At 27.6% G+C, this 13,878-nt stretch overlaps 1 protein-coding gene across 2 annotated transcripts; it reads right to left on the bottom strand.

The window, feature by feature from the left end:
- Positions 1-1,840: 1,840 nt before the first annotated feature.
- LOC114178478 (serine/threonine-protein kinase SRK2A) lies at positions 1,841-5,300 on the bottom strand. 2 transcript variants are annotated; one of them, XM_028064411.1, is made up of 10 exons: positions 5,135-5,294; positions 4,611-4,763; positions 4,008-4,082; positions 3,810-3,911; positions 3,667-3,720; positions 3,478-3,570; positions 3,291-3,383; positions 2,939-3,043; positions 2,750-2,848; positions 1,841-2,392 (listed from the first exon to the last, which is right to left on the bottom strand). In XM_028064411.1, the coding sequence occupies exons 2-10, from the start codon at positions 4,728-4,730 to the stop codon at positions 2,078-2,080; spliced, it is 1,056 nt and encodes a 351-aa protein (XP_027920212.1). In that variant the 5' UTR covers positions 4,731-4,763; positions 5,135-5,294; the 3' UTR covers positions 1,841-2,077. The 2 variants fall into 2 exon arrangements, with proteins under 2 accessions (XP_027920212.1, XP_027920211.1); XM_028064410.1 differs by having other exon boundaries at positions 4,611-5,300.
- Between the last annotated feature and the right edge of the window lie 8,578 nt (positions 5,301-13,878).

Below are 13,878 nucleotides of genomic sequence, written 5' to 3'. Positions count from 1 at the left end.
TTCAAGTTATTTGTTTTCAGATGAGGAGTTGATTTTTTTTAGCAGAAGGTTAGGGATGGATAATGAGAAAGACGAGTTTAATCTAGATTTATAATGCATGATTTAGAAAATGAAATATATTTTTTTTTATATTTTCTTAAATTCGTACTTTTTTATTCTCTCTTTTCTCTTTCCTAAAGTAATATATTTCTAATTATCCAATAACTTCCTTAATTGCCCTGCCTTTATCTCAATCTTTAAATTAAACTTGGTAAATGTTTTTAAAATATAAATAATTATGTTTTCAATTATTGAAATTTAGAATAATCCAATGAACAATTTAACTTGTTAAAGGTCAACGCAATTTGGGTTTGATATACCAATAGGTTAAGGAAAAAGAAAAGCATATTTAATTAGAGCTTAAATGAGAGACCCAAGGTCTTAAGGAAAAAAAAAACTTTTTTGTGTTTTAGCATATTAAGCTTAGATTTGGGCAACGGATTTTCCAAAACCATTTTGCTTAGATTTTGTTGACTACATCATACTGTGTTTATGTGTTTCAAATAATCGTTATATCAACCCTTATATATGTGTTTCAAATAATCCCATAATTTCCACAAAAATTAATCTCATTAAATTTAAATTGTTTTTTTATGTTATTTTACCATTAATCCATAAAAACATTATTTAACGTTGATTAAGAAATAGCATTACTTCACATCAACAAATAAATAATCTCCACTATGAAAACTGAAAAATAATCTTATCAATATTAGTTGGAAAAAAGTTTACATTTACATCAGTCAAAAATTAGTTTTATTATCATCAACAAAAAAGAAAAAAAAAACTCAATTAATATTGATATAGGGGAAAACCATTAAAATCGGTCAAAAAATTCTAAATATCATTAGTCAAGAAATAACTTTAAGACATGCTAAAAAAATAATCAATATTCATTTAAAAATAACTTGAGAAGAAGAAAATGCATCATCAGAAAACATCAATTATGTGTAGAAAGAAAACTTCAATTGATGTTAACCAAGAACATTTTTTTTCTTACAAGTATAACGAAAAATAATTACATTTAACCAATCTAAAAAACTCTCCCACCAACGTACAATATGGACACTAACGTAAAATGTAAGTTTTCTAACTGGTTAATGAAAATTTCAAACACGTATAAACTAATAATTATATATAGCAGTCAAGTGTTGCAGACTTCATTTAAAAGACTGAAATATTCTACGCCCCTCAAACATAATCACTTCCAACAAATCAAGTTTGACGACCTTTCATTCATCATGCAAAGTCACATGAAAAAGTTTTTGGACTCCTTCGAATGTTAGAAATAACAATTAATTTTTATAAACATTTTGGTTACAACCCTTACAACGTTGGAAAATTTTTAAGTATTTGGAAATAATACTCTTAAGAGGTGACTGAGATTTCATTCAAAGCTTTATTAATGGCATTGAAAAGTTTAATCATCCGCTTTCTGTGATATACGACTCTAGAAGTAAACCAGAAGCAAATACAAGAACTTAAGCCACAATACATGGTTGAAGTCATTGTTTGGTGTGATATTAAAAAAAAAGCATTTTAAAGTTGTCAAAGTTTATCGAGGGAGAGGTTAACGGGAAAAATACAATACCAATCAAACCTGAGTTCAACCACATAAGACATTTGACACCACTCTTAACCCAAACCTTAAGACAATGTGTTTATAGATCTTTAACCACATAAAACATTGACACCATTCTCAACCTAAAACTTTAAAACAATGAATTTAAGGGTCTTTATCCTTATATAGTGCTCTACTTTATCATTTTTAGCCAATAAGAAACTTAGACTCACACTTAAATTCCTAACAAAAGTTAACTAGCCGGGTAATATAAATTATCAGACAACTACTATTCTCATACACGGCTTCCATGGTGATACAGGTAATACTAATTCATTACATCAACACTGCAGCAACTTAGACTGCCTCGCTGGTTTATAGTAGTTAATATAAATTATAGTACACATAAAAATAGGTGATTTCTAGCATAATAAAAAAAAATAAAACTTTAAACCAACAACACAAGAATTATACTGCTTAACTGATTTGAAATTCTCCACTGGCATGAACTTCCTTCACCCTTTTGTCATACTCATCTTCTTCATCCTCCTCTTCCTCCACATCCTCTTCCCCTTCGTCTTCTTCACCGTCCCACCCAAAACCTTTCACAGGCCTGGATACCGGAGGCGGGTCCCTTGCTTCTCCCACAATTTTCATTATCTCCTCCACACTTTGAACAGAAAAGCTTGGATTGCCTCTCTGGTAATACACAGCTTGAGCTGATTCAGTGAGCTCTCTTGGAAGATTCTTCAAAAACCACGGGTGGTTCTTAATTTCCTTAAGGGAGATTCTCTGCAGACAATAGAGAGAACCAGGTGTGGCAGTTAGCTTGATGTATACTAGATATTGACTCATATCAAAAGCACAAGATTTGTGTTTAAAATGTTGTCTTTCTGTTAAAAGAGGGAAAATTTTGATCTTTACCAATCAACTAAACAAGAGGGTAGCAGATGATTATTAAAGAATAGGGGTTGGGTGCAGAACTTCCCAATAGGTATAGCTTTCAGTCAACAGGGTTTATTATTTCACCAGCTTGATTATTTCTCATCAGCATTATGATCCGCAAAGGTTACAAAGTCAACAAAATAACAGAAGTGTAACTCAGGAATGTAAGAAGGAAACATGAGTTACTTGAAAATTATAACATACCCTTAATGGATTTGCTACAAATATACGAGAAAGGAGGTGTCTGCAGTCTTGAGATATGTGAACATAATCAGGGATTTTGTATTGAACAGCCATGATTCGCTGCGGATAAGAACGGGAAATATGGGTAAGATAATGAGAATATAGCATGAAAGAGTATCAGAATCAGTATTAACAGTGATGGTATTATACCTGAATTGTTTTCCTAAAATTCCTAGGGTCATCCTGATCCTCAAAAGGGTAAGCTCCAACCAGCATCACATAAAGAGTCACTCCACATGACCATACATCAGCCAACTAAAACAATTTTTAGAATACAACATTAAATAGATTCATTGATACATTGGTTATAATAGATACATATAAAGACTTTTCCAGGTAGCATGGTCAAAGAAACAAAGCTACAAAATTAGAGGTAGGCAAGGTGTAACAAGAAATGAAAAGAAATCTCCCCTTGAAAGATCAAGTCCTACGACACAGTCACACATACAAAGATATAGGGAACTATAAAGAACCAATTATATGTAGACTGTAGAGTACATACCTTTCCATCATACTCCCTCCTCGAAAGAACCTCTGGTGCTATATAAGCTGGAGTTCCAACAGTTGATTTGGGACGTGAATGAAGCAGAGATGACTGAACCAAAAATCAGAAACGTGTTCAGACATATGAGGCTAACGTTCATATTATTACAACTTTGAAACTAGTGTTAATCTAATCATTGTAGTACCTTGGAATAGCCGAAGTCACAAATTTTCAAGCGGGGTGCAGGGCTACCATCTAAAAGTGTGTTTTCTAACTTCAAATCTCTGTGGCAAATTTGCTGCAAAAAAAGGAGTAAAATCATAGGTTCTCACTTTGTACATTTCTGACCGCAGAAAGTTCAATAATTTTTCAAGAACTTGAGAAATTGTTATACCATGGCATGACAGTAGTGCACACCAGATATAAGCTGCTGAAAGAAATATCTAGCCTGCAGAATCAAAGGAGAAAATAAATGAGACATGGATACAAGAAATGGTATTAAGGGTGTGAAGAAAATCCCAGAAGGAAGTTATCAACCTCATCTTCACTGAACCTGCCAGCATTGCATATCCTCTCAAAGAGCTCTCCTCCAGCTGCATACTCCATCACTATGGCCAAATGAGTGGGGGTCAAAACCACCTACAAAACCAAAATGCGATTAAATGAGTAAATAATTTAATTAAATAAAGTACTCAATACCAAATAATCCAACATGTTAACAGCTTAAATCCTTGCCTCCTTGAAGCGAATGATATTGGGGTGCCGAAGGGATCTGTGGTTGATAATCTCTCTTGCCACATTCTCGTCAATCTGAAATTGCAGAAGGGGTGAATAAAACTTTCAGAAGCCAAAACAATAGCTTTTCAATTTCATAAATAGAAATTCAAAACAAGAAACAAATAAAAGAATATGAACATCTCCATCTAGTCTGCTTGGTTTTACAGCAGAATGAAAGCCATGCGTTGGATTTGCCAACTCAAAGATTTAGTGAAAGAAAATCAGTTCATAATTATAATCAGTTAGCAGAATCAACTATCTCCGGAAAGAGCTACTCCACATTTAAAAACTAGTTTATAATTGTATTTTCCATCACTTTGTACATTTCTTTCAATCACGCGTAATGAAATTGTCACAAAAAACCATGTAACACCTTTCCTAGATTTTTCACTTTTCACAAATCAGAGCTTCAACCTCACATGCCCGTCATTAATCATCATTTCACATGCAAAACGTGAAAGCAATAACAAATCTGAAGATTGAAGAAACGAAAAAACAAAATATAACATTCGATTATACTTTTTTTGGAAAAGAAAGAAAGAAAGAAAGAAAGAAAGAAACCTTTTGACCACGCTCGATGTATTTCATGGCAACAAGCTCCTTGGTCTCCTTGTTCCTCATGAGCCTGGCCACCCCAAAATTCCCAGCTCCCAAATCCTTGACAGCCTCATACTTTTCCATAATCAAATCCCTCGACTCAACCAAAGATGCTACCTGATATTACGGTTACGAATGGAAGAAAAGGGGTTCAAACTTGAAACTTGAAACTCAAAGGGGGCATGCAAGACCCTTGTAGAATCACAACACCATTTCACACTCTGATCAAAAGGGTTATATAAAGGTGGTCCCTTTCACCGAAAAAAAAACGGTTCTTTTTCCACACACACATACAATAATGTGTAATATATGTATATAGAGAGAGAGATGGGGGTGGGGGTGAAGAATTATTTAGAGCGGGAGAGAAGAAAGTGCACGTGGGAGAGTGAGAGAGAAAACATTAGAAAATTGGGGTAGGATGGGATCTAATCAATGAACATGAAGAAGATGAAGGCAAAGCAGCTTGAATCCAGTTAATTAGTGAGTACCCTTTTGGTTTGGTTTTTGATTTGAGTTGTGAAACTGAGAATTGAGATTGGAAATTTGGAATTGGTATTTGGAATGGGATCTCTTACAACGCCGATGCTGTAGGGGACAGGACAGGGACTCCTTTCTCTTCATTCCTCAATCTTCTTTGTCGTTTTCACAAGCTACCTTCTCTTCTTTTTTTCTTTTTTTCTTTTTTTTTTCTTTTAATTTAACAGCTTCTTTCTTTCTTTATTTCTTTCACTCGCCCAAAAACCACTCCACCCTTTAATTATTAATTAATCAAACAAATACGTAAATATTGTATGTAGTATGTACCCCACACGTATATATACGTTAGGGTATCTTCTATCCATTTTTATAATGTTGTGCTTTTTAAAATCCATTTAAAGTACAATAATTATACATAAATTTTTTTATGTTTAACTTTATACTATGATATATTTAGGTACTTGAGCACTTACGGAATTATAATTCTTATTAATTTATAATTTCAAATGTTTAAAATGAAATTATTAATTACCTTTTAATACATAACAGTATAGAATTAATATACACATTTAATATATCTGTTTTGCTCAGTAATAAATTAATAAACAATATTACAAATGTTATCCTTTAAACGTTGAGAGAAATTCTCATATCCACAAAATTGCCACATCTTCATTTCATTTTCTAAAAAAATAAAATATTTCTATCCAAACTCGTTGTGTCATGTTAACAAACATCCAATCCTAACCATATAACTCAAAAAAACAAATAGACTGGTATTGTGATTATTTATGTTAAAATTAATGACTTGATATTGAATAAAAGTGTTATTAGGAAACTTTTTCTTTACCATGTTATATAACTTTCTGATATTAAATATAGTGTGTGTGTGTTTTTTTTTTTCATTCACAAACATTGTTGCCAATCTCAATTTAAATATAGTAATAAACTTTGAAGGTGAAATCAATTTGAAAATTTTGAATCTTAGACTATAATTTTAATTTCAAATCGTATCTCTTTTATCTATTCATATGTAATTAAAGACAATATTTAGCATGGAAAACAATGATATCATCGTTTTAAAATATGTATTGGTAAATATGCCATTTCTTCTTTATTAAATATGTAACTTCATCCTGAATAATAATAAAAATTATATGTCGTTTTATTTGATTTATATTAAACCTACTCTGAAAAATATGCATGCCAAGCATAAAAACTGTTAATAATTATATTTACTCTTATTGAAAATAATAAAAAATTACATTAAAATATTAACATAATAAATAAGACATAAAAAAAATGTTATTGATTTAAGTGTTATAATCTTAAATGAAATATGAAAGTTGGACAGTTTTGTTCTTACTTTTAGTATTCTATTTTTTTTAGCGATATTTGAACTGTATTTAATAAAATTAGTTGAAAACCTCAGTTGTAACTGAAAAAATTAACTAAGAGTTGAGAAATTAAGTTGAAAATGTTTGATAAAACTAGTTAATCAACTAGTTGAAAGTTATAACTTAACTCATAAAAATATAACTAATTATTGGATTAAATTTTAATATTAGATAACTTTCATATTTTTAAATTATAATTTTGTATTTTTTGTTTCTTTAATATTTATAATCTAAACTTATTATATAGATGAAATTTCAAATAATGTTTATGTAAAAATTTATTCCTCATTATAATTTAAAATAGTTATCACTTTACGAACAATAAATATTTTATTAAAAGTAAAATAAATAATTGAATAATTTAAATAATAATAAGTATACTTAACGTCAATTACAAAAAATGTAGCAATAAAACATAAACCAAAAATTGTTATCATACATACATTATTAATAATTTATATTGTTATTTTTCTAAAAGTAAAATGGTATCATGTAAGTTTTGCATCTGTAAATGATTTTGAAATGTAATCTACAGAGTTTATTGAAATAAATGAAAAGTTATTAAAAAAATGTTTCACCAAACGCTGATAAAATAATTTTATTAAAGAATCAGAAACAAATTTCGTTTATAACTATTGATAAAGATGATATTTTTTTTTAGTGATTTGTAATCGTTATTCTATATACACATTTTTTTTTCAAATTTATTTTTTATTCACATATTTCATTTTATTATTTTATCTTTTAAATTTTGTAAATATTTTTTGAAATCAATTAGTTATCTTTAGTAAAAAAATTACATGTGATGAAATTACAAAAAGTATAACTACTTTTTATAAGTATATTTTTCTGAAATTTTTTAATAATTATATTAAAAATTAATATATATATATATATATATATATATATATATATTTTATCAAGAGAAAAAAAATGGATTTTGTTTTGTTGACTTTTAATTCGCTTATACCTACGGGTATCACTATAAGTAACAACTGTTTCAAAGTATCGTCACTGACCGAAATTAATTAACGTTAAGTTAATAGTCAAAGGTGTCATTGTTCAACACCGAGTCTGGTAAACGTTTTTGGAAAACACAAAACTTTTTTAATTAAAATAATTTATTTACAGACTAAACAAAAACAAATATTTTTTATAAAGAAATAATGTATTCACTAACAATGTAAAAAATTAAATGAGATCATTTAAAAAAAGTTAAATATAATAAACTTATTGATTTTTATATTTGTTACCCAAAATATCATAAATATTATAGTATTTATTAATTAACACTGTAAAATAACGTTATCCTACTACAACTATGCATGAAAATTAAAGTCCTCCTTTTAACTTGCTTTCAAATATAAATCAATTTTCAATACTGACACGATGGTGGACAATGACAGCCAAAACTTTGTAATGAATAAAAGAGTTGGGATTCGAACAATATTAATTAAGATGTAATAATATATTTCATTGAGTATTTTGACTATTTAAATATTAATTACTTTATATTTTTAACATAATAGAGAAATATTATATTTTGAATTATTATAATGAATATTGGTAATAAAAATTAACATGTTTCATTGTTCAAATAGACCCTAAGTATTTTTAAATATAATGAATAATTATAGCACTAATTGTTATACACTGACAATCACTTTAATTATTTTCAAACAAAAAAAATGCTAAAAAAAAGAAACTAAGAAAATAGTATATACTGATTTTTTAAGGACAAAATTGTTTTACAGGCTAATTTGTTTCAATTCAAAATAATACAAACAAATAATTCCCATAAATACATTAATACATATTATCAGAATAAATTTTAAATCTATCTGAATCAGAAGATAAAGTTTTATTGTGGTTATAATAAAGAGAGATTAATATTTTGTGTGATAAAAACTAAATAAATGTTGGTAACGTAGAAAACGCGTTGACCGATTGGAAGTAGGGACATCTCTTCGCGACTTTTATGGCGTCGGCCATACACAGGCAGCCGACAAAGAGCGCCACCGTCGCTTCATTTTCATTCGCCCAACTCACCCTTTTTTTTCCTTCCACACATGTAAATTAAAAAATACTTTTTATGTTGATTAAAGTTTAAGATGAAAATTGATTTTAATTAAATTTTAAAAAAATAAACACGTTAAAAAATGTTAAATAAAAAAATCTGATTTTAAAAGTTAAAATTGAAATTCAAAGAGACTCTTACTCCTCAAGCACCACAAATAACTTTTTCAAAATAAATCTAGGTTAAATATTTTTTTTGTCTCTTAACACTCAGTGAATTTTAGATTAATCTATTTTAAAACTTTAGACCAATTTAGTCATTTATCTTTTTAAATATGTGTGAATTTAGTTATTTTAATTAAATTTTGTTAAGTTTATTTGACATTTCAAGTGTGTTTCATAATAATATTTGACTTAATATTAATGCAAAAATGTGTCAAACAGTATAAACAACTCAAATACAACCCTGAAATGCGTACGAAACATCAAATAAATCTAAAGAAATTTGATTAAAAGAACTAAATCCACGTATTTTAAAAGATAAATAACTAAATTGGTCCAAAGTTTCAAAATAGACTAATTCTAAAATTTACTAAAAGTTAAGGAACCAAAAATATATTTAATCCAATAAATTTTTTCAAAAAATAGTATGAACAATTCTAAGTATTTTTTTAACTTTCTTAAATGTAGCTATTTTTTATTAACAAGCGACTCCTGAAATTTGTGTGTAAAAGCAATTTTTTCTTTTTGTCTTATTGTGTCATTTTCAATAAGTTTATCTAAAGATATAAAATTATCGATAAATAACTATTTGACTAAACAAAATTATTTTCTTAAAAAAAGTTAAAAAATATACGTACCATCATACAAGGATTATAATCGAAAACATAATTTAGTCCTACAGCTCTAACAAATTCCACAATCTAAGAATTAAATAAAATATATATATATATATATATATATATATATATATATATATATAAATAAATAAGGTACATTTGGCAAATAAGTTTGAACAAATACATATACAGCTTTATAGTACTATTCTGAGAAACAAATAAAGTGGTAAATATATATGTACTGAAAGTAACATATAATGTAGTTATAAAAGTAGTTTAGTTAAATTAAAAACCTTATAATGAACATTTATTGAATCAAATACTATATACCATTTTAAATAACAAACAAAGTGAGTAAAAGGAGTTGGACATGAAAAAAAAAACATCTGTAGTTTTCAATTATGCCCAACATGATCGCACGTTTTCACCACATGCAAATGTCAGTCATGTGCCATCTCCCACAATTTCATGTTCTTCCTCTTCATCATTTTCCAATCATTCACCATCTTCACCCAAATTTTCACTTTTTTTCCCTCTATTTCATTTTTTTTCTTTATATTTTATATTTTTATTTTTTATTTCGGATTTAGTTGATGCTAAAAGCATTGATTTTTTTTTCATCAATTAAATTATAATATAGATATACTCACAAATATAAATTTATATCCAAAGTTAGTTTTATAAAAGAATAAATTTACAATACTCTCTTGAAATAAATGATATGCAAATTTAAAATTTGTTTATTTATTTTTACATTTATATTTTAAAAGTAAATGTTATGAGATCAAAATTTATTCTTTTAAGAAAGTTAAAAAGTCAAATTTTAAATTATTAAATAAGATCCCAAATTATATTGACATTAAGCTGAAAAATGAATTTTGTATTAAAAGCATTTATGATATTTTGTTTTGGGGGTAATACAAGTGGCATAAAGAAAAACTAAAATCCTCAATGAGTGTGTTTAGACCATAAATGGATCAATTCTTTGAATGTCCATTAATAACAGGTATGGTTCCCCTGCATGCAGCATTATTCTTATTCATGTGACCAATAAATAAAATATAAAATAAAGAGGTTTTTTATTTGTAATATTCTTTTGGGAAATATTTTCAATAATTTTAGATGAGATAGAAAAATGCTTAACTAAATTATATTATATTTTTAAATAATGGAAACAACTAAAGTTATACAATACAACAACATAAAAAATGGAAAATTAATAAAATAATAACTAACTTCTATCTTTAACTGATTTTAATTTAGTTTCATTGAGTGGGAAAAAATTCAAAAATTGTTAAAAGTAGATAAAATTGATTTAGGAAGGGGTTTTGAGAGATGGAGAATAAAGAGAAGAATAAAAGTTATGAAATTCAAAATGATGTGCGAGCATTTTAATTCGATTATTCTAATGCTATTATTTCATTTTTATTTATGAAAAAAGACATACGTAAGTAGCTGGGGATGATTCGGGTTTTAATTAGAAGTTACCGAACTGAATTTAAAAATTCGATATGATTAGTACTGGTTTGATTTTAATTTAATATAAAACTTAAATTAAAAGCAAACTAACTTTTTGCCATTCAATTTGAACTGTTTTACAGTTTTTTTTATTACAAGATTGTTAAATATTTATTTAGAAACTATAAATCGTTAAATAAAAAGATATATTAGAAATTGTATATAATTATTACTATGTTTATTTTTATAATTTTAACTTTTTGTTATATTCATGAATTAATATATAATCTTATAATTAGAAATTATAATACAAATGTGCTGACTTGCTTTCATAATTAAAAAAAATGCAATTTAAATTTTAAACTTAAATATAATATAATGAGAGGTTTGATTTAATTCTTGATTATTAATTTGAAACCTGAGCTAAATTAATTAAGAAATAACATAGTACAATATTTTAATTTAAATCAATTTTTAGCTTTGTTAAATTTTAAACATCTTAACCATTATTATTCGTATGACAACAAAAATGCAAGATCTTAATCAATAGAAGTGATAATATAGACTTGGTCCGGTAAGCCAACTAACAGGCCTGCCAGAAAAACACAGGACAAACCAGGACATTGAGCCCATTGGTCTACAAAAGTTTGCAGCCTGCATAAAAAAAAAAAGAAAACTTATACTTGCGTATATCAATTATGAACTTCTGCATGAATGTTTCAAATTTTTGTATGACTGCAAAAGCAAATATTATGTATTTTTTAATGTGCATCAATTTATCATCTAACTTCCTAAAATCTTTACTTAATTTTGTAAATTTGTTAAAGTTTTCCAATTTGTCGAACATTGAAAGCTTCATCATCATAAAAAAAGGCGGGCTGGCCCACGAGCTCACACTTATGCAAAGCGGGTCAGAATTTTCAGCTTGTGTTAAAAGTGTGGGGCGGGCCTAAACGGGTCAGGTCATGCCTAATCGAGTCAGGTCGACCTGCATTGTCACCCCTATTAATTAACCTAAAATATGCTACTAATTTAATCATTACATAATTAATAATATATTAGATTAAACACACACACACACACACACACACACACACACACACACACACATATATATATATATATATATAATCATTAAATATTCTCACTAACTCAACAATTCTATCATTGTGTCACTATCACATGCATCATCATCTACTCACGTATACCATATAATAGAGTGAGTAACACAAACATAATTAAACTAATATTTTTACAATGTAATACACATGTATCGTTCAATATACTAATATTCTGAATTTTCTATATAATCAACTAATACTTAAACATGAAAATGTTAGACATATTCTATACTCAATTTTTCAAAAAATGTGTGTAATTGAGTCAAATTCATATGAAGTCATGCACCTGTCATAAACTCTCATGCTCTATAGATCCATTTTATTTTTGATATAGTCCAATATATATGTTAAGGTAATTTACATACAATATGTAGAACAATCTTATTTCATATATTCTCCTATACTACGAAACCTCTATCAACTCTCACTACCTAAACCTCATTTTTTATGCTAGTCTGGGCATTTAGTAAAGTCAAAATGATCTCATGTCAGAATTCCTATTCAATATGTACACTAGTATTATATAACATAACAATCCTCTTTAGAAATGACCATATTTCCATAAACAATCCATGCATGAAGTAAGATAATTACAAACTGAGTATATTTATGGCATAAAATGATTATGACTCTACTCAACCCCATACTTAATAGAATTATGACATAAAACAGTACTGGCTCTACCGAACTTTGTATTCAGTCCCACCAATAAAAATTATTTTTGATTCTTAAGTTCTTTACTTGTTCAGTCATTAAGAAACTTGTCCAACACCTTTAAGTTAGTTTTCACCCAACCTTAAACTCACTCAAGATCATTTTCTCACTCAACGAGACAATATTGAAGGTATGTTCGCTCAACTTGTTCAGTGACTCACACTCTCTTAAACTCACTATTTTTCATTTTTAATATTTTTTCGACAAAGAGTAGAGTTGTCCAACAAATCAAGTACTAGAAGAAATTGCTCATAATTTTGTCCAATGAGACCTACTCTCGCCCAAGGACCAATTCACCTTGACTCCATGGATTTTTCAAAATTATTTTCATCTGATGAGAAATTTACTCACAAAACGACTAAGACCATTAGGAGTTGGTTTCAACCAACTTCGTCTGACGAGTCATAACTCACCCAACAAATAAATCTATCTAAACTCACTGAAATTATTTAATTAAATTTTCATCAATAGAGTGACTTGATCACTCATTGAGTTTGCATAAAATTAAAAACTCAACAAATATATCAAATAATTTATTTGATTCATCTAATCACTCTTACACATCTATTAGTTCAAAAATAACATAATACAAGTTTGAAAATTCCTTAAATAGACCAAAATGATACATCCTAAATCCTTCAATCACACAAATTCACATGCACATCACTGATTTAAGCTAATTTCGCCAATATCATAGACAAATCAATCGATCCAAATTCATTAATACTCAAAGATATCATTGGGACATACTATAATTTACTTATTTCACTGGGATCTCTAAACATTTAACTCTTTTTTTTTTTTTTATGATGGACCCTTGTTCGTTTTTTCTCAGTAACAAAAACTACACAGAATTTTCATTTCAACATTTTTAATAAATGATTGTTTGATCTTATTGGTTACAAAGTTTAAAAATCAATTGTTACAGTTAAAAGTATTTCAGTATGATTTTTTAACTAAATCATTGGGAATTAAGTTTGAGAAGGATATTTTATGGGCATTGGTTAGTGATTTTGTCATCTTTTGATCTTATATGTGTAATTTATAAAATCTGTATTTTTTTTCAATCGATTTTATGTTTTTTGTTTCTCGATCTCTATTACTAAAATGTTAAAAAATGTAAACAATATGTTAATTAAGTTCTTTTAAATGAACAGAAACTTTATTTAATTTTGCCCAGGAATAAATCAAGTAAATTATGTTTATAGGA

Source organism: Vigna unguiculata, chromosome 3 (genome assembly GCF_004118075.2).
Source record: "Vigna unguiculata cultivar IT97K-499-35 chromosome 3, ASM411807v1, whole genome shotgun sequence".
Taxonomy (NCBI): domain Eukaryota; kingdom Viridiplantae; phylum Streptophyta; class Magnoliopsida; order Fabales; family Fabaceae; genus Vigna; species Vigna unguiculata.
This window is presented reverse-complemented; position numbering and strand designations above follow the sequence as displayed.